The sequence below is a fragment of the Canis lupus genome, chromosome 28, assembly GCF_011100685.1.
Source record: "Canis lupus familiaris isolate Mischka breed German Shepherd chromosome 28, alternate assembly UU_Cfam_GSD_1.0, whole genome shotgun sequence".
NCBI lineage: Eukaryota > Metazoa > Chordata > Mammalia > Carnivora > Canidae > Canis > Canis lupus.
This window is the reverse complement of record NC_049249.1, coordinates 31,078,610-31,100,277: the sequence shown is the minus strand read 5'-3', so window position 1 is coordinate 31,100,277 and position 21,668 is coordinate 31,078,610. Positions and strand designations below refer to the sequence as shown.

The window sequence follows — 21,668 nt, the reverse complement described above, 5'->3', positions numbered from 1 at the left end:
ATTTTAAAGAATTCAATGATAAAAATCTTAGAAAGCTATGTTAAATAAATAGAATTCTGTATGATATGAAGCCACACTTCAAGATCTTATTTCCTGACATCATTAACAGAATGTTTAAAAATTTGCCTTCAAAGTTTACTTTTCCTAGTCTTGAAAACTTTCACATTTTATAATCTTACTTTCTAACTTCTAAAAATCAAAATATTAAAGTTTAAATAAGCTCAGAAATCAGCTTAGAATTATAAGTGACATATTCATACAACTATGTAATTAAGCAATCCAGATCTTTCTACCTAAGAGTTGATGGTATACAGGCCATATGCAGATACCAAGGTGCTTTCAGAGGATGTGGCATAAAGTTGCTCTGTGGCTCCAGACAATCCGGAGAGAGCCAAGACTAAAACTCAATAGAGTATTATTTGTTGACACTGTTACATTCCTGTATATAAAATATCATGTTCAAAAGATCAGAAGTAAGGCTGAGAGCAAAGCAGAAATATTCATTCTCTCCCACTATTCCAGATTTCTGAATAAAAGCAGTCAACTACTTAAAATATGTCAAACTTTCCTCTTCTTTTTACCATTTTTATACATTCTATAGTTTGTGGGCCAAAAATCGAGAGAGGGAAAGTTTCAACTCAAAGCAAATGTTTAATACTTTACATTTGGGAAGAGGGTAAGATAAATATTGGATTAAAATAGGCAAACAAAACCTATGCCTATGTATCTATATAGATCAGTCCCTAGAAAATATTTAAGTTACAGAAAATAAAAACAATGAATCAAAGCCAATTCTTCACATATTATACAGTAGTTGCTCAAATCCCTTTCCCTAAAACCAATCTGCTCTAAAATATGTGCTAATTTCACTGGAGGCTGGATCTGTATCAGGCTGGTCTCTCCCTGAGAAAGTTCCTTCCAGCTGTGGAATAAAAGGATCTGGCAGGCAAGTAGAGACTTCGGACCTCCATAAAAAGAAAAAAAAATCGTAAAAACTGTGAGGCACAATTGCCATCCTGAAAGAAACTCTTATAAAAAGGAAAACTAGGGTCTAATGCCCAAAAGTTTTAAACTTTTTCTGGGGTAAGGAAGAATTGGCATCTCAAAAAATTACTGGATTGTGTCTATATCCTAATCCCAAGTGTGAAGTGATCAGAGACAGACAGCTGCCTGTGAGTGGCAAGAAAAGAGTTCAGAAGGGGCCTTATCTGGGGTTCTAGAGGAGGAACTCTGAATTATTAAGACAGCAAACTGATTTTCCAAAGGACAGCTACATTATACTGCAACTCTATGTCTGCTTAGTTTTTTCTTTCTATACATTTAGTTCCTTTTCCTATTGTGATCAAATACCAACCTTTCACATTTGCATTACTTTCACCTTTTCAAACTAGTGACAATTAAAGAAAGTCCAAAACAGACATTACTAAGTATCAGGTATGACTTGTTCTATGTAATAGAAAAAATGAAACTGGTTTGAAAAGTACTTTCACATGTTAGTTTCCATTTTTAGCAGAGAAGGTTGTTTGATGGCCTCACCTCTTCTCACATTGTTTATAAGGAAGACATGGCAGCAGCCAGTCTCTAAGAGACTCCACTGATTCTGCCTTGTGGTTTTTATGTGCCCTGGCAGTCACCTCCCACAACAAACAGGACTGACTCGTGAACCATCAGCACACTGAGGAAATGACAGTGTGATTTCTCAAACTAGGTCCTAAAAGACATCGCAGCTTTCTCTGTGTTCTCTCTTGGATCAGTTGTGCTGGAGGGAGCCAGCTGCCGCGTGGGTGAGGACACTCAGACAGCCCTAGGGAGATGTCCCTGTGAGAAAGAACTGAGGCCAGTCATCAATAGCCAGCATTACTTTGCAATGGACATGTGAGTTAGCCATCCTGGCTAACTTAGCCACCATCCTGACTGCAACCTGTAAGACTCTGAGCCACCTGCAAAATATAGGGCTTGGCATTCAACAAAACAGTCTACTTTTATTTATTTTTTAAAGATTTTATTTATTTGAGAGAGAGTAAGAGTTGAGAGAGCGAGAGAGCGAGCACACTAGCAGAGGGAAAAGCAGAGGGAAAGGGAGAAGCAGACTCCCTACTAAGCAGGGAGCCCAATGCAGGGCTTGATCTGGGGACTCCAGGATCATGACCTGAGAAGGCAGACACCCAACTGACTGAGCCATGCAGACATCCCTAAAACAGTCTATTTTTATGTAACAATTTTAAGTAAATAGATATATTTCATGAAATCATTTCATGCCTCCACTTAACCATTACAGCAGTATTAGTTAACAAAAACACTTTCTTATCTATCTTTTAAAAACAACCTATGGGGATCCCTGGGTGGCGCAGCGGTTTGGCGCCTGCCTTTGGCCCAGGGCGCGATCCTGGAGACCCGGGATCGAATCCCATGTCAGGCTCCCAGTGCATGGAGCCTGCTTCTCCCTCTGCCTGTGTCTCTGCCTCTCTCTCTCTGTGTGACTATCATAAATAAATAAAATTAAAAAAAAATAAAAATAAAAAATAAAAAATAAATAAAAAATAAAAACAACCTATGAAATGCATATGGACACAAATTACAAACTATAGAACCTCAGAGGATTTCAGAAGGTCCCTAGGAGGATACATATAAATTAGTAAATATTAATAATGCTATTGCACTTATAACCTGATTACTATTACCCCAAAATGATGCTAGACTGTAAGTCAAATCCTCCAAGTGGAAAGAGGAGAGATACTGGAATCAAACAGACCTGAGTTTACAACTGCCATGTCACTAAGCGGGGTAACACTAGAAAAGTTACTTATTCTCCCTTGGTTTTGTCATAGATAAAATGGAAAGAATTCCTCATGGATTATTAAGGGGATAAAAAATAAGTAGCACATAGTTAGTATTTAATTTAAGTAGTTACAATGTTATTCTCTAGCAGTATGGGACAAGTCTAATCAATGAAAATATCTCCTTAAATAGTCAAGTTTATTATTTAAAGTTTCATGAAAGAGCTTCACAACTTAACTATGGCTTCAGTGGATACGGAATCAACAAAACCTCTGATAAACTCTTCACGAAGATGTAATCAAGAGCTGGACTCACATCTGGTGGAATCCGAGCACTATCTTTCACTGAGTTTCCTTCCACTGTGAGATGATAAACTTGGCCATCGTTATCGGTAAACACAAAATGCTCCCGGGCAGAGATGTTCTGACTGAGTTCAGATTTACTTTCTGCCTCCTGCAACAAGCTTTGGAAGAGAGAGGAATAAGGTAAAGCTATTTCTTTTTCCTAGAGTGACACACACATTAATTTGTCCCAAATACAGATATACAGATGCATTAACAGGAAGTCCAAAAGTCCAAAACTATCTGCCAAAAAAAAAAAAAAAAAAAAAAAAGCACTAACACTAATCTTTGCTCAGTTAATAAGAGGAAAACACAAATTACTCCCAACAGGTTATTTACCCCATACAGAGGAATGTAGTCATCTAGACTTTACACGAGAAATTTGTTCACTGTTTCTGTTACAGAAAGAAGCCTTATCTTGACCATTTTCTCTGAGGTTTTTTTATTTCTAAAATTGGTGGGGATGGAGATGCGGACAGTCCCTAAATCTAGCATTCTCTATATATTTTCTTTGGTGCATATAAATGACAATATGAACTATCCGGATGTTCATGCTAAATTCATTTGGATTTCAGAAGCTGAAGTTTAGGGCACAGAAGGGTAGTGAGAATGATCACACTCGCTAATGGATACTGGCATATGGATACTACTGTATGTGTTATTGACTACACTAAGCAATGAAATAGTAAAATTAACTCTTCAGTCTTCCAAGTATGCACTGAAATACAAGAGAGTACAATAGATGCCTTTGGACGACACTTGTCAAGTTCCCTACCACGACACTGACTATCACAAATGACAGGCAGGGAACAGCACTCTGCACCTGATCACGGATGACTCCACAATGCTCAGCTCTGTGTCTGAGACCACGGTCTGGCGGGCCATGGCCTCTCGGGTAGCCAACTGTTTCTTTCTCAGGCTCTTCAAGTTGTGAGATGGGGACCATTCCTGAGAAGCAAAGACGGACACACCTATAAGTGCTCAGTTTACTTCAATCAAACAATCTTTCTGGAACAGTTGGGCATCACTTATTACTGCACATGAATTCACAATTTGTTCTTAAGTATTATCTATTTATAGAAAGGGTGAATGAATGCATTCTAATTAGTGCTTAAGGCAGATTTTAATAATCTACCCTCTACCTCCTTCTACCTCTAATCTTTAATGAGAGCTTAAGGTAGAAGAGTTTAATGGCAAACTTCCAAAAGGTCTAACTCTGATGCCTTCTTTTTTTACAAAATGAAAATAATAAATACAATTATGATATCTTCTCTTCCCTACTTCTAGCCCTCCCCCGTAGATACATAGGGTGAGTTGCTTATGTTCCTCCAATATGGTCCATTGTCATCAACAGATCTACCTCAAATCTCTTATTTATTCTTTTATATTCCCATCTATTTTAATGCATTCAATCCAATAATCTCTCATATGCATCAATTCTTCACAGATAGTTATTTCACATGTGTGTATTCATAACTTACATAAATAGGAATCACATCCTACCCTGTTCCTAAACTCTTTTCATTGAGTACAACATAAGTCCCATCTCTGCTGTTTCTGTAGGCTACCCAGTACTCCACGAGTGCATCCATCCACTTTTAGTCTCTCTGTTCTCCCAGCAGAGAACACCCGGAGTGCGTCTGACCTCTCTGACAAACAACACTGCAGTCCATATCTTCACAGAAGCTCCTCTGTGAACAGGGGCTGCAAAGTCTGCTTGCAGAGTACCTCACTGGTCTGCATTCCTACCAGCAGTGGGTAAGGATTCCTGCAACCTACTACACCCACAACTGATGCTATCTGGCTCCCCAGTTTTCGTTAGTTTAAAAGTTATACCATTGTTAGTTTATTTTGCCCATCTCTAAAAACTGATGACTTTGAACATTTCTTCATACGCCTATTGGCCTTTTAGGTTTCTCCACCATTCGTGAACTGCTCACTTACTTTGGCCCTCTTTCCACTGGTGTTCCTGTCTTTTCAAGTTCCTATAAGCCTAGCCCTCTACAAGGATTAGTTAGTCCTTTGCTGGTTTTAGATATTGGTAAATTTCTTTTTCCAACTTGTCCTTTCTATTTAACTTGGACACTGGTGTCCTTCATTGGATAGAGAGCATCAATCTTGATGTAATTAAATGCATTTTTCTTTTTTTGCCTTTTGGTTTGAGCTCCTGACGTCCTTTTCTGCCCCCAAAACAGAAAAATATTCTTCTATTTTTGACTATGAATTTGACAGATTTACATTTTTACATTTAGGTCTCTAATCCCATAGAGCCTACGTCTAAATATGGTATTAGGTAGAGATCCAGTATTTTTCTCCATAAAGTGAGACCATTTTCCCAATGCTGTCCTCTTTTTTTAAGGCTGAGTTAGCTACTATGACCTTTTATTCTTTCACAAATCTCTTTATCATGTTCTTCAAAATATCTGAGTAAAACTTTAATTGGAACTGCACTAATGCTATATTAGCTTAATCAATCCAAGAAAATAAGAGTTATCTCCATGGACTTAGATCATCCTCACATTTTTAATAAGAAAATACATTAACAGTAATGATTTCAATTCAGGCTAAAGAAAAATATTGACCACATACACAACATGCCTGGATAAACTAGATTTTCAATTGTAACTTACCAAAGCAGTTATTGCAGGGAAGTTTTTGGACATTTCTCTAAGAATGGTACAAGTCCTAACATCCCATAACTCCAGGGGTTTATCTTTGAATACAACTGCCAAATACTGCCTAAAATAAACAAAATTACTAAAAGTTTTGCAAAACTTTTCACCATAAGTAATACAAATAAAAGGTTGAGTAAATCAGAAAAGTCATTTAAATTAACATTAGTTCTCATCATTAATAGTTATTAAGAAGGTAAAGCCCTAAGATGACCTTAGATAGCCACATAGCCATAATTAAGCAAGGAGCCCAGGTCAGAAGAAAGAATGAAGAAAGGCACAAGTTCACATTTTACCAATTTACCAATTTATGGTAACTCTCCCAAGGCTTAATTTCCTCATATATGACATGAGAATATTACCACCTATCCCAATGGATTGGTATGCAGGGTTATGGTAAAAATTAAATGAAAAAGTAAAGGTTTTCACAAAGTTTCTATCATGCTAGCACTGAGAAAATGTCACAGAGCAGGAAGATCCTTATACTCAGTATCAAAGCACTTAGGTTCTCTTGCTCAGGACAAAGTCTGCCATTTGATAATTTTGTAGCCTCAGATAAACCATGTAATCTTTTTGAGATTTATGTATGTATGTATGTATGTATGTAGGTAGGTAGGTATGTAGGTATTTATTTATTTTAAGATGTTATTTACTTATTCATGAGAGACACAGAGAGAGAAGCAGAGACACAGGGAGTCCTTGAGGGGAGCCTGATGTGGGACTCCGGGACCACACCCTGGGCTGAAGGCAGATGGTCAATCGCTAAGTCACCCAGGGGTCTCTTTGAGTTTTATTCTACTTATCTTTATAATGATGTTAATAACATCTGTCTTACCCCCCTCACTAAATGCTAAAAAGGGGGGAGAGAGGATAGCACACATGGAAGGATTTTATACACCATTACGGGTTACACAAAGGCAATATAATATGTTACATTTTTTATTATATCTAACATGAAGCCATCTACTGGCTTATATATAAATAACTAATATAAGACAGAATCTGGTGAATGCTACAAAGATTAACTATGAAAGAGGAGATTTATTTTGACAACTAGGCAATGGCATTCTAGGCAGTGTAACAAATGTGACAAATGGCCAAGATAAGAAAGGACACAGTGGAGGGAATATGCTACCTGAAATGAAGGGCATGCAAGAGCAATCATCATGAGAAAGAAGATCAAAATGTGAATTTTGGATCACATTATTAAAGACCTAAAATACCCAAATATGCCATGCTAGGTTATATACAGATTTATTCTACAGATTATAGTGGATCATAGAAGGTTTTAAAGTAGTGGGGGATAATGTGATTTGTTTTAGATGTATTAATTTTAGCAGGCATATGAGAGTCAAGAATGACTGGAAACAGAAGAGACTGGAGTCCATATAGTGCAACTGAGCAATTAAACTCTCTAATCTCAGGATTCTTACATTTTTAAAAATTAAGGACCTCCCCCAAAGAACTTTTGTTTATGTGGTTTATAACAACTGACATTTTGCATATTAGAAATTAAGTCTAAAAAATTAGAAACTATCCTTATTAATTCATTTTAAATTTAAAAACAGAAAATAACTAGCAAGATGGCAGATTTAAACATAAGCCACAATGATAATTACGTTCAATATGAATAATTTAAACACTGCAATTTGAAACATAGATAACCAAATAGAAAAAGAAGCCCCAACCAGATGCTTTCTAGAAGATATCAACTTTAACTATAAAGAAAGACATAGATAAGACACAAGTAAAAGGTAAGAAAAAGATAAACTATGCAAACATTAATCAAAAGAAAGCTTACGTGGCTATATAAATCAGGCAAATCTGACTTACTTCTGAATAAAAGAATAGTACCAAAAATAAAGAGGGTATTTCACAATGATAAAGAAATAAGTCAAGAGGAGATAACAATACCAGATATGTATGTAACTAGTAACAGAGCTTTAAAATACCAAAAGCAAGAACATGAGCTCTTCAAAAGAGAAATAAATGCAAAACAATGTTTATTTCAACACTCACCTGTCAGTAATAGACAGAAAAGCAGGCAGAAAATCAGTATGAATATGAGACCTAAATAACTACCAACCAATCTGAACTGACATTTATGGATTATTCTAATCAATGAGAGCAGAAAACACAATCTTCAAAAGTGCAATATGGAACATTCACTAAGACCGTAGTCTAGGCCATATAACAATCATATTAAATTTAAAAGAACTAAAGCAATATAAAATGTGCTCTCTGATTCTAATGGAAACCATGAATTAACAGAAAGATATCTGAAGAACCCCTAAATATTCTGAAATTAAATAATGTATCTATAAATATCCTATGGAAATTGGTAGTTATGATTTCCAAAACCAGACAAAGATATTACACGAAAACTAGATCAATATGCTTCATGAGCACAGATGAATAAAATTTAAGCAAGTCAAATCCGGTAATATACCATGACCAAGAAGAATTTATGCCAGGGATATAAAGTTGGTTTAACAAAAAAATCAGTCAATGTAATTCACCATATTAGCTGACTTAAAACAAAATCCCTCATTATGATGATGTCCCTAAATGCAGAAAAATCATCTGACAAAATCCATCACCTACTCAATGATACAAAGTTTTAGTAAACTAGGAATAGAAAAATTCCTCAATGTAATAAAGGTCACCTACAAAAAATCTATAACTAACATATTTAATGTTGAAAGACTGAACACTTTTGCCTTAAGATCCAGAAACAGAACAAAGATGTCTGCTCTCGTCATTCTATTCTACATTGTACTGGAAGTCCTTCTCATTACAGTAAAACAAGGAGGAAAAAAAAGCCCATACTCCAGAAAACAGAGATGTAGCTGAGTCATTACTGGCAAACAACATGGAATGTCTATATAGAAAATACTAAAGAACCAACTAAAAAGCTACTAGAAATAATAATTAAGTTAGCATGGTCACGAAGTCAATATTAAAAAATTAACTATTTCACTATGCCAGTAATGAATAATTGGTAACTGAAATTAAAAAGAGAAAAAAATACATGTATACTAGTATTGAAGAAAAAAAACAAAAAAAATTAGCAAATGATGTGTAACACTTTAAGAATGACAACTAAGAAATAAGTGGAGAGATACACCATGTTCATGAATCACAGAACTTATTAGGATATCAATTCTTTCCCACATTGATCTATGGATTAAGTGCAATCTCAATCAAAATCCCAGGAAGCTTTTTTGGTAACACTGATAAGCTGATTCTAAAATTTATGTGGAAATACAAAGATTCCAGAAAAGCTAAAGAAATTTGGAAAACTATTTTAAAAAGCTTACTCCTCCTTTCTTTGTTCTTCTGATTGGTCTTCATTCAGTCTCTATGTTTAATAGTCTTACTTTACATGTATTTCCCTTGGAATGAAAAACTCAAAACTTTCTGAAATTTAAATAGGTCTAAATTATAAACAAAGAAAATCAGTTCTTTGACTCAAGAAACCCATGTTGAGATAGAAATGCATAAGAATTTCATTAGGTGACAAATTACATTTTCCTTGTGGGTGACAGGCATTTAGATCAATATAGCTATAGGAGAAAAAATAGGATTACTGGTTTTACCAATCAAATGAGATATTAAGATTTATAGAAAAGTTATCTTTTTAAGTAGAAATTAAAAGCAATAGTTTAATTTTGTGATCAAAATATTTTCTTGAGATGGCTGCATAGCTTGATTTACTATCACTAAGAAACTCTATATGCATTTCAGCATATTCTCACTTTCTTAAAGATTAAAAAAAAAATCTTTAAGATCCCATTGTGATAACACCACAGATTTTTTTTTTTTTTGGCTCACACTTACTTTAAATGAGATACTTTAATCATTTCGATGGGTGACTCATCATTGCCTCGTTCACCGCGAAAAGCAATACTCCTACCTTTAATTGAAAATATTAAAGAAAATGTGAAATATCAGATGAAACAGGTAAGACAAAAAGCTATACACACCAACAGAATCTGATCAGTGCTTCCTCTATTCTCCCACTTACTTCTACACTGTTTCAAGTAATCTAAATTCAAAATGTATTTCAAAAGTATTACAAGTTAAAGATCAAGAATATATTACTTGTATTCAATTATCTATCTTATAAAAAAGTATTTTCCTTTGTTACAGTTTCTTGAATACTTTCAGTGGTTTCTTTCAAATAAATAGTTCTATTTTAGAAATTCAAAATTATCAATTTCCGAAGTTTCAATCCATCTATGGTAAAGGAACAGCCTACTGTAAAATACAACAGGTTTGTGTATTTAGACTATTATATATAATATCTATTATTTAGATATATTATATCTAAAGTAATATGAACACTCCCATGTTCACAAATACTAACCAGTGGAAAAAACACTCTTTAAACAGGTATTTAAGATTTCCTGTCCCATGTACAAAATGCTCAACTAAAACACTTTGACCTGTTTCTTACTGAAAGGTTCTTTACACACCGGAACTGGGGAATGATAAGAATTAGTTAACTGTCAGAGAAGCTAAATGGTTTTCTGTAATTAAAAAATGCAAATTCTACTCTATGTCTGAACAAATACATTTTAATAACTTTTCCCGCATTTTTATTTACATTAAACAAAAGAGAGCACGCTCAATTCAGAGACAACTGAGTGCCTGCATGCCTCTGCTCCTCAGTGCTGTCAAATGGGGCTCCTGTTCTTATTTGCCAAACAAACACCCACATCCTTTCCTAACTCTGCTGGTCTGGTCTGCTGCTCTTCTTAGAAGACAAGGCTAGAAAAGTCTATTATCTATGAACTCAAATATCCCACCTCAGCAAGTTAGTATCTATGACTTAAATTTTAAAATTTATTGCTCAAAAATAAGTCTGAGAAAGATTTTAAGTTATCTAATAGTCCTGAGCTAACTGGAAAAAATGATAGGCTTTTTTTTTTTTTTTTTTTTTTTTAAGTGAATGATACTAGAAAACAGCATTTTGCCCCTGGGCTGTCATGTAATTAGAGAGACCCCAATCTAGGGGCAGGGGCTACTGGGCACGTCATTGCCAATGAGAACAGAACTACAGTGGACTGATTACAGACAGTGCGACTAATTTCTTGAGGTTTAGTAACATACCCATACCCAGAGAAGTAAAAACACCCATTATCATGGAAATACATATTGAGAATATACTCGATTTGCTACCCACATGTGCACACACATACATATATATATCTTAGAATTCAAACTGTTTACATATATCCTTATTGCTAGACCATTTTAAAGAAACTCACTATAATTTTGTTCAGAATTCTATTTGAAATCATCCATGTGTCATAAAATAATTTGAAACTCTCACCTTATTCTAAGTTCTTCATTTTGAAACTCATTGGGTTGTAGGTTTTTAAACAAATTCTGAGCAAGTTACTTAACTGGAATGCTTCTTTTTTTTAAACTCTCAAATTTCTCTACTCAGTCAGCCTGAGACTGTCAAAAGTCTTAAATTTGAACATTTAAAAACAAATAAATTATAAATTTATAAAGGTTTTCCTGTAAAGGCCAAAAGTTTTAGAAGAGAATCTAAGAAAGCCTACTACAAAGATTTATTTTAAAACCGTACTTTTGGTCACCTAACAATGTACTTAAAGGTAGAACTGGTAACATATGTAATTATAAATCTGTCTGTTCAGGCTAATGGTACTCCATTTACCATATACTTGTATTAACACAATTTGCATACAACAACAACGATGAGCCTTTCCAGGGTAATTATTACAGAACAACAAAATGAATGTATAAATAGGATATAAGAAAAAACTCCCAGGTTGAAAGAAAGTTTATAAATAGCAACATCTTTGATCAATATGACAAACCATTTTCAAACTTTATTTTTTTCATTTTCAAACTTTTAATAGTCTAAATACACAAACCTGTTGGAAGATCAACCAGCTGAAGTTCATTTCTCACTAATCCCATATTGTTTGGTGTTGAAGTAGCAAAGGAAAGAAAACCAGTCAAACTTGTCCATTCGATACCCCTAAAATGAGAAATTAAATAAAATTTAGTCAAATAACCTTTTTTGTTTGCACAACTTACTTGAAATTAAGTTTTTCCTAAGACCTTAATTTTATTATACAAGCTAATTAAGAATATTAACATGACCTTTCGAGACTAAATTACCATACATTTTCAATATATATATGAAATTATTTCAAATTAAAACTTAATCTCCAAATATAATGGTGAGATAGTTTAGTTACCTGGATTCATAGCAGCATTAAAATGACTATCAAAATCTGGCAAAGGAGAGTCACACAACACAGTAGTGTCTAAGAATTCCACCGCTTAAGAAACAGCGGTGTGGAAATATTCCGAGCCAGACTGCTTAAAGTTGAGTACACTGAGGAATTTATCAAACTTCTTAGTTGATTAGGAGGCAGAAATTCCTGTAGTAAAGAATTCAAACTGAGCTACCAGATTTGGAAGTGGCTGACAGTTCCAAATGGTGTATTAATTAGAGAAAAGCACAAAAGAAAAATCTCAAAATGATGACAAGACTCCAAGCAACTTATCCACCAAATGCCTGGGAGTCTCCTTTATGAGGTCTGGTAACAAGTGAGTCCACAGTTTCTTGCACTGACGTTAAGAACAGAGTATTACCACCATGGCTTGCAGAGAATGGAAGCCAGTAGAGGTGGTGGGGGGGTAGGGTGTGGCAGAGAGGGAGCACAGGTTAAATGGACCATCAGTCATGAGGAGAAACACTATTCTATTGCCCCACCTTGCTTACAAGGTAATAGAGGCTAGTTGAGAGGGAAAGTCCAAACCTTTGCTCTACATGTAACTGCCCATCAGATTTTATGGAACAACCATGTTTAACAACATATTGTCTATGGTTACTTTCATAACATAATGGCTGATTTGAGTAATTGCGACAGAAATTTTATGGCCTGCAAAGTCTAAAATACTTATTATCTGGTCCTTTACAGAAAATGTTTGTTAACCCCTGACCTAGTTTATCCACATTTACTTCAATTTAAAAGCTATTGCTAGAGAGCATTAAATACTGCTCTGCACATGCCCCTCATTTGCCCAAGAAGATATGCTGGCTTCCTGCATCATATCCAAGCTCACATGTGACTTTCAAGTCCATCCGGTTGTCTGCCTCACCCTACCTAACCAAATTTACCTCTTAATCCTCCGAACCTTGTCCACTATTAATACTAGAGTAACTTTCCTCACTTATCCCTGTGTACCCGCCTACTTGTCTTTTCTCAGAGGGGCAAAGATGATCCCAAAGGAACTGAAAATAGTATTTGTTAGAGAAGGGAATTGCTGTAGTTATCAAGGATTATAATTCTCTTGGTGTAAAGTTGTGTTGAAACACTCAGATTAGGCTGCTTGAAACTGAGTACTCTTAAGAATTCCCATGTCCGGAGTGATCTCTTCTTCCCTCTTCAAATATACTGGCTCCAGCAGTTGCAGGCTCTGCGCTCTCCCTACATCTGTCCCCTTATCTGCTATTGCTGCAGGAGTAACACTGTGTACATAAAGAAATTCTGGCACACAGGAAGAGCTGCATGTACTAGCAATTACTATCATCATCATCATCATTCTAATTTCAAGATCCCACTCAAGCCCTATTTTTGCAATGAGGCCTCCTCATTTACTGAACTCGAACCACATCGATAATGAATACAATATATATCTGATGAAAAATTATTCACTGAAAAGACCCTTTGTCTCTTGTTTCTCTTTCCTTCCCCCAGCATGTAACAGTACTAAGTTTTCTACTCAGAGTGAATAAAAAAAGTGAAAAATCACTTTGAACTTATGGTGCATTCTACATAAGTCTGGTAGCATCAATCAGATCTGTTTACCCATAGAAACCAAAGACATACTCTCCAAGGCTTGTTGCTGGCAATCTGAGCACCTATGCTCCAGTATGGTAATGCCACAATCTCTGGACACGAAGAATCCCAGTCCACCCATTCTCCATTCATTATTTTTAAAATGTGTCTGTAAAGTACCCAGTGTATACCCGTGACTACACTAGGCAGCAGAAGTATCACTGTGAATGAGAGGTTTGCCTGCTATCCTTCTGGAACTTATGATTTAACAGAAAAAAGACACTACACAAAGTGGATTCTGGACTCCCTATTACGAAATACAGTGGTACAGAGTTCAATAGATGCTTGTAAGAGTCCCACAGAATCTGGTCTTTAGAGCCCACTGAGACCCAAAGGGAAAATAGGGGTTGCCTAAACAACAAGAGGAAACTGTGACTGGCTGAGAAACACTGCAATGGGTTGTACTACTCTCTTTGAAGGGAGGTACCACAATAAATGCTGTTGGATTAAAAGAATGATGTCTACGGAAAGTCTAGCACTCCTCCATATGGTTATTAGTGTCATACACATTCAGCCTCCTTTCCCCACTGCTTCTAAGACAAAGACATCCCAGTGTTGAGGACAGAACAGAACATGGAATGGCTGCTTATTTGTAATGTAGCACTATGAGTATGTTGCCTTTGAGCTGATTCCAGCAGCTGCTTTTATATCTGACTCCAACTGATCAACATGAAGAAAATAAATATCAAGTTGGGACTTCAAAGAGGATTAGATAAGGATAGGATTATGTCTTAACAGAAAGGAATGAAACCTCTTGTCAAACTCAGCAAGCACCACGCTGCTCTCAGGATTAGAAAGCTATTGTCTGGGTTCAACCACATACTGAGCTCTTTATAAAAACTCCTAAGAACAGTAGCTCATTTTCTGACTTGGTCTAGGATTGTTCTGTTGGGTTCTGAATGAATGAACAACTGTAACCGTAGACTCTGTCAACAGGTGTCTGAGGTTCTGACTCCCATAGGTTTCCAAGTCAGGCCTGTTGACTTCAACTGGGGCTGCTGCACAGGCTACTTTCCAACCCTGGGTGCTACGAGGAGCGCTCACCTCTTGGAAGGCTTTGCAGTTCTACAATTCTATGAAACTAACTTTTGGCAATTTATAGACAAAATGGAAATTATTTTACTTTGCACAAATCACTCCACTTCCTCAAAGCAATACTGAGCCAATGTTCTGACATCCACATAAACTGCTGTTATAGTTAAGTTTTGACACTGAAAATAGTATCATGCTATATTATTGTAAATTTAGCCTACTGAACAAAGATACAAACTAATTATCTAGAAAAAAATCTAATAATCTAAGAACACCTACATATACATTTACTCCTAGGTATCTTCCACTGGATTATAAGCATCAGAGGATTTGTTTACATGAATACAAAAGATGCTCAATACGAATCTGTAATGCATAACTGGCTCAAACATCATGATTTTAAAAACAACCCACAGACAAAACTATCTGGAGTTAGGCAGTTCCTGCCCATGCGTATGCATAAAATTCAAGTATGTTAGAGTAAGTGTTTTTTAAAAACACATTTAGTATCTAGTAAAAATAACTTTAAAAAGTTGGCCTTACATTTGACAATGAATATCTAGAATGTGTTGGGTGTATTGCTAATAAGTTCAGCAATTTTTACAACACATCTGTGAAATTTTCATAATGGCTTTTAATTGTAATACTATAATTGCATTAATTGAAACACAAAGATATCAGGATTTTACCATCCTCCTGGGCATCATCACTGAATATAAAATGTGAATTATCTTCAAAATGGCAATTAAGAGGGAAAATTCATATAAAATAATGGAACACATTTGTGTGAATCACTCACAACATCAGCCTGAGTAGCATATCCATTATTTGGTATCCCAAGTAAAACTGTAATTTCAAGTATTACTCAATAACAAATATTATTACAGCATGTGTAAGTCATGTATTTAGTGACATCTATCATCTGAATGATCTAGGAAAACATCTTATTTAAATCTAATAGCTTGCTGATAAACTGGCTATTGTGTTTTTATTAAAAGATCTGTGTTCAGAAAAAGTGAAGATGTACTTCATTTTCCAGAAGCAAGTATAAATTCTTAGCATGAATCCTGGCTCAGTCAACATTTTCATCTTTTTGCCAAATGTGCCCTACAGGCATTTTTTTAGCTGGAGATACAGCACATGTACTCTAAGTATAAAGGTCAAGTTGGAAGCCTGAAAGGCCCAGTTTAAATTTCACAGATTATAAAACTGAGTTTCTTCCATAAATTGGGAATAAAAATAGTGCCTACCACATAAAGTGGTGGTGGGGCGTCAAAGAAATGGTCTTGCAAAGTATTAATATTTAACACATCTTCAGAACAAGTATTGATTAAATGCAGTTTGACTGGTGGGTGTTATTCATAAAAGGAAACACTAGTGGCAGAAGGGCTTCTGGAAGAAGAGAGAGAAGATGAACAACAGTCTGAAATGGTGTAAACACAGACGTGTCACTGCACCCACAGTGCACTGAAAGAAAGTGATTCCTTCTTTTTTTTAAAGATTTATTTATTTGACAAAGGGAGAGAGCATGTGCAAGCACAAGCAGGGGGAGCAGCAGAGGGAGAGGGGGAAGCAGACTGACTCCCTGCTGAGCAGGGGGCCTGGTATGGGGTTTGATCCCAGGACCCTGGGATCATGACCTGAGTCGAAGGCAGCCGCTCAACTGACTGAGCCACCCATGCACCTCTGGTGTTAGTGATTCTAAAGATATTAGGATGCCATGTAAAGGTATTTGGGTAGCTACTGGAGGGCACAGCATGAGGTGTTGGTGACCAATAGTCACCAGGGCTGCACCACAAACAACGTACTTGAAAGAATAAGGCAATGTAAACTTCTGGAACTTTCATCACAATCAGGAGTTGTGATACTTAAAGGATTAGCCTTTCTCCCATTCAGAAAATGCAGTAACTCAGAATAATGTGTTCACGAAGGATTAACTATGAATTTTAATGTATGCACGAGATCTATATTTATATAATGTACAGAGGACAGAAAATTGCCTTTCTTTTATGTTTGTTAAAAGATCAAATAATACTGGAAATGTAAATTTATATTACAAATGCATAACTTCATAACCCATCATTGCTGGGCAAAGAGGAGAGCAGCCATGCCATCAACAAAATAATGCTATAGAGCAAATATGTATGTCTTCAAGACAAAGCAACCTTCTTCCCTCAGTATCTCTGAAAGCACGGCACTCATAAAACACATCACATCTCAAAATGAAAGACGAAATGCTATATAGTTTAGTCCCTTTCTTATGGTGCTTAAGCAAAAAAAACAAATGAGATTAGTTAATAATTAAAATGATTTCATTCAAACTTTTCAGGATCCATCCTACTGATGTATCTTTATAGAAATGAAAAACAGGGCAGTCCGGGTGGCTCAGCGGTTTAGCGCCACCTTCAGCCCAGGGTGTGATCCTGGAGATCCGGGATCAAGTTCCATGTCAGGTTCCCTGCACGGAATGCCTGCTTCTCCCTCTGCCTGTCTCTCTCTCTCTTTCTGTCTCTCATGAATAAATTAATAAAAATCTTTAAAAAGAAAAAAAGAAATGAAAAACAAACTCTACAAATCTGAACAAGGGAACACAGTGATATTCAGTGAGAAAATATCCTAGACCTTAGGAGAAATCAGATGCAGCAATAAAAGTTAGAAAAAATTTTCCACTGCATAATACTCTTTTACAAAGCGAACAATTAGTGCTCAGACCTGATTAACATAACCATTACTTAAACATAAATATTTATTATTCAAAACTTTCAGGCAAATAATCACTTCAGAGTATTTAATATAGAAAAGTCTCCCAAAACTTCTTCCCAGTATGCTTTCTGTTTGTGATCTCAGTATCACAATACATACTCACCTGACTTCACAGGAGTGGACACTTAACTCTTTGTGTAGCAGCCCACTGGTGAGATGGTACACCAGGACAGAACCGTTACTTGTACCTATCAAAACAATGTAATAGTCTTAATTAGCTGGAGTTCTAGATCTTTCCAAGTCTTTTTTTTTAAATAATTTTTTAAAATTTTTATTTATTTATGATAGTCACAGAGAGAGAGAGAGGGGCAGAGGGAGAAGCGGGCTCCATGCACCAGGAGCCCGATGTGGGATTCGATCCCGGTCTCCAGGATCGCGCCCTGGGCCAAAGGCAGGCGCCAAACTGCTGCGCCACCCAGGGATCCCTTTCCAAGTCTTTTCTGAAGATTTTAATCATTTGATAACACTTATCTTTTGTAAAAGAGAACCAAGCTATGTGTTAAGAATGAGTGAATTTCTCTGTCTTCTCTCTTCGCAAAAATGGGCCTAATCTCATATGTTCTGAGAACTTCTCTAAATCCAGGGACATGTTTTCACAGAAAGACTTCAAAATCTAACTTAATAAACACATAAAATTTGAAGAAGCACTTTGCTAGGCTTTTTTACACATGGGAACTCATACTTCTTGAGATTTGGAATGTTTACTTTAGCCAGTCCTCAAAAAGGCAACCTAGGAGAACTCATTAACCAGATCTTTTCTATTTTTCTTTATAAAGATTTTTGGTTTGGTTTTGTCTTTTCTATTATATCAATCATAGAGATGGTCAGGTATGATGGTTAACTGTGGACTCTGCAGTGAAACAAGCCTGAGTTCAAGTTCTGGTTCCATCTTACACTCTTAAAAATTACTTGCCCACATTAAATCTGTGTTTTTAATTTCTTTAACATGGGAATAACAGAAAATCTACTTGTTGGAGAGTAAATGAGAAGACATATTTTTATTTTATTTTTTTTAAAAAAGATTTTATTTATCTATTCATGAGAGACACACACACAGAGAGAGAGAGAGAGAGAGAGAGAGAGAGAGACACACACACAGGTAGAGGGAGAAGCAGGCTCCATGCAGGGAGGCCGACGCCGGACTTGATCCCGGGTCTCCAGGATCACACCCTGGGCCGAAGGTGGCGCTAAACTGCTGAGCCACCTGGGCTGCCCAGAAAACACATTTTTAAATACTTAGTACAGTACCTGACACAAACTAAGTACATGATTATTACTATATTTCTATTATTGCTGTTGTTTTGATTTGTGGTTATTATTATGCCTAAATTTTCACGGTCTTAGGTAACTTGTGTGTCTATAATTTAATTTGAAGAAACACGGCTATACTCAAAAAAGTAATGTTTCAGTCCTTAAAATGTTTTTGTAAGTTAAGCAAGAAAAATGAACAGTATTGGTTGGACAACCACTTTCTCACTGCACATGACTTAAAAAAAATGAATGGATTCATGCAAAGTAACAGAAATAATAGAATAATAGAAATAATGCTAGGCAAGTTCCAATTTAGCTTAGTGCTGAATAAAGCTTCATTAAATATTTTACAAAACCATTCTAGAAAAATACAGTATTTTACTTGTTTACATTTATCATTTATTCCACAATAGTACCTTCTAGTACTGAGACAATATCTAAAGAATTACCAAAACCTTTCAATTAATAGATCTTCATAATAATAAAATATTTTAACATTCTGCAAGCCTTTTGTTGTTGTTTTTAGAGAGAGAGCATGCATGTGTGTGCTTGAGCGGGGGTGAGGGGATAGGCAGAGGGAGAAGGAGAGAGCAAATCTTAAGCAGGCTTTACACCCAGCTTGGAGCCATCCATACACAGGGCTTGATTCCATGATAGTGAGATCATGACCTGAGCCAAACTCAAGAGTTGGATGCTTAACTGACTGAGCCACCCTGGTGTCCCTATATTTTGCAAGTTTTAATAATGCTGAACCTATGATCTAATACTCTAGAGGCACCACAAGAAGTAATTCCACTATGCCTCTTTTCCCTAGTGACACTGTAAAAGTTTAAGCACTTATTTTATATTTTTTCCTTTAACTTTGTGATTATATTAAATTCAATAAATGACTTGATCATCACAACATACCAGTACAATACAGCTTACGCTCAATAAAAATTTCAGACCCTGACTTAGCTCCTATTATTTAGCTGTGGCAAGAAGTAATTTTCTCCAAAAAATTGACAATCTAGGTATACTGATACTGTACATACATGTACATATAATTTACATTGACAAATTCCAATTAAAATCTCTGTAAGAGGTTTAATATAAGTCAATAGTTTCTAAAGCAAAAACTAAATATTTACATTTATATAAATGTAAACATAAACTACCAAATGTTAAAATGCAAACCACTTTCAGAAGACAGTAATGGAAAAAATGGGAAAATCAGAATAGTGCCAAATATTACTCAAGTGAGCCTTTAGTACTCATGAATAGGCAGTTAGCTAACTGAGACATACTAGCAACAAAATAAACATGGGTCAGGTTTTCATATTAGGAAAAAAAAATTCACAAATCATGTTATAGACCCAGAGTGGAAGTCAGAAGCCAACAAATAGCATCTTAAGAAAAAATATTGACAATTTTAAACGAATATACTTTTTGAAATTGAAAAATACTTTTAACCTCATATACACAATAGCAAATTAAAATCTGTTCTTTTTTCTATGAAGGAAATTAGATTACTCATATTACTATGAAATTGATGTGACAGCAAGGTGAAACTCAGACCAATTTTCTATTTACAACATAAAACTATGCAATTTCAACCCAAAAGGCAAATCTTGGTTTACTGAGACCATAGCCACTTTAAACAATGTTTCACATAATTCTTGGCAAATGAAGAACCATTATTATTATTAAACTACTAACTATGATCATATCATTAGTTAACAAAAACCCAATATAAAATGATAGGCACAGAATAAGCCTGGGGTGGTCCAAAAAAAAAAGGCACAAGGAATCTGGATTTAGGATTACCTTCCTAACATTTCAGAAAGGTACCCACTATGTCAGGATCTCTATCATCCAGTGTCAGGTGAATGAGTTAACACTGGGATTAAAAATAAATGAATAAAAAGATGGGTGGATTTAAAGGACAGAAAAACAAAAAGGAAGAAAAATATTTTAAGATGAGTATATACTTGATTTCACTGGGCCTCTTCCTCTTTATCCTCAAAGAAAGGGTTTTCTAGTAACTAGCAAACTTAAATGTCTTATAAAACGTAAAGTACGCATGAAGGATTAAAAAAAGGACAGCTCCAATACTCACCAACAGCAAGCAGTGGCTGATACATCTTGATGTTTTTTGTGGTCAAGGGTGGGCACATACGGATGGCAAACTGTGGGGAGGGTAGCCCTGAAAGCAGTCCCGTCAGCAGGAATCGGAGGTGCACTTCCTGCAGAATGGGGCCTTTAGGATGCTCCTCCCCAGCAATGGCACTTTGTCCTGATTGATGATCCAAAGTACAAACACATTACTTATAATGTATGCTGAAATTTACAGAAACTTTTCAGTGGAAATACTCTTCAGGTCTAGAAGAAATACTCTTCAGACCTACAAGGTACCAGGAAGCACTCCAGGGGCTGCAGCTAAGCAATGACGCTGTTCTTGGCTCTGGGTCATAAACCACACTGTCTGCCATCTCAAAGGACAGATTACTCCAGACTATTGCTGTCCAGAATTCAGGAACTTTTGTCATCTAGAGAGTACTGTTTTAGCCAAAGTTTCCCGGTATTATGTACTAAACAAGGCAAATCACGGGACCTGAGTCAGAGACCAGCTTCTGTGGAGCAGGGTGCTGCCGCACATTCCCACCTCACTGCCTATCTTTCTAAAGGGTTGCTTTTCAATGTGATGTACTTTACAAAATATACATAATGTTGGTAATCACGAACTGCAGGTTCAAAGAACTTATTTAGATTTCTAATCAGAAATCTTCTCAATGTGTCAATGTAATTACAAAATCTAAGCTTCATAATTAAATACTTCATATATAAATATATAAATACATCATATATAATAAACTGTATATATATAAATAATATAAGAATATACAAATACATAATATAAGAATATATCAACTGTCACTGTTGATAGTTAAATCTTAAATGGG

At 35.7% G+C, this 21,668-nt stretch overlaps 1 protein-coding gene across 1 annotated transcript in view; it reads right to left on the bottom strand.

Moving 5' to 3' along the window:
- The window catches only part of WDR11 (WD repeat domain 11), a 59,611-nt gene that overhangs the window by 19,990 nt on the left and 17,953 nt on the right, over positions 1-21,668 (bottom strand). Inside the window, exons 10-16 of the mRNA XM_038578976.1 lie at positions 20,825-21,001; positions 17,579-17,663; positions 11,701-11,807; positions 9,632-9,707; positions 5,750-5,858; positions 3,943-4,067; positions 3,094-3,241 (exon numbers count right to left, since the gene is read on the bottom strand). Of these exons, the coding sequence (XP_038434904.1) occupies positions 3,094-3,241; positions 3,943-4,067; positions 5,750-5,858; positions 9,632-9,707; positions 11,701-11,807; positions 17,579-17,663; positions 20,825-21,001 (827 nt within the window). The remainder of the gene's footprint in view (positions 1-3,093; positions 3,242-3,942; positions 4,068-5,749; positions 5,859-9,631; positions 9,708-11,700; positions 11,808-17,578; positions 17,664-20,824; positions 21,002-21,668) is intronic.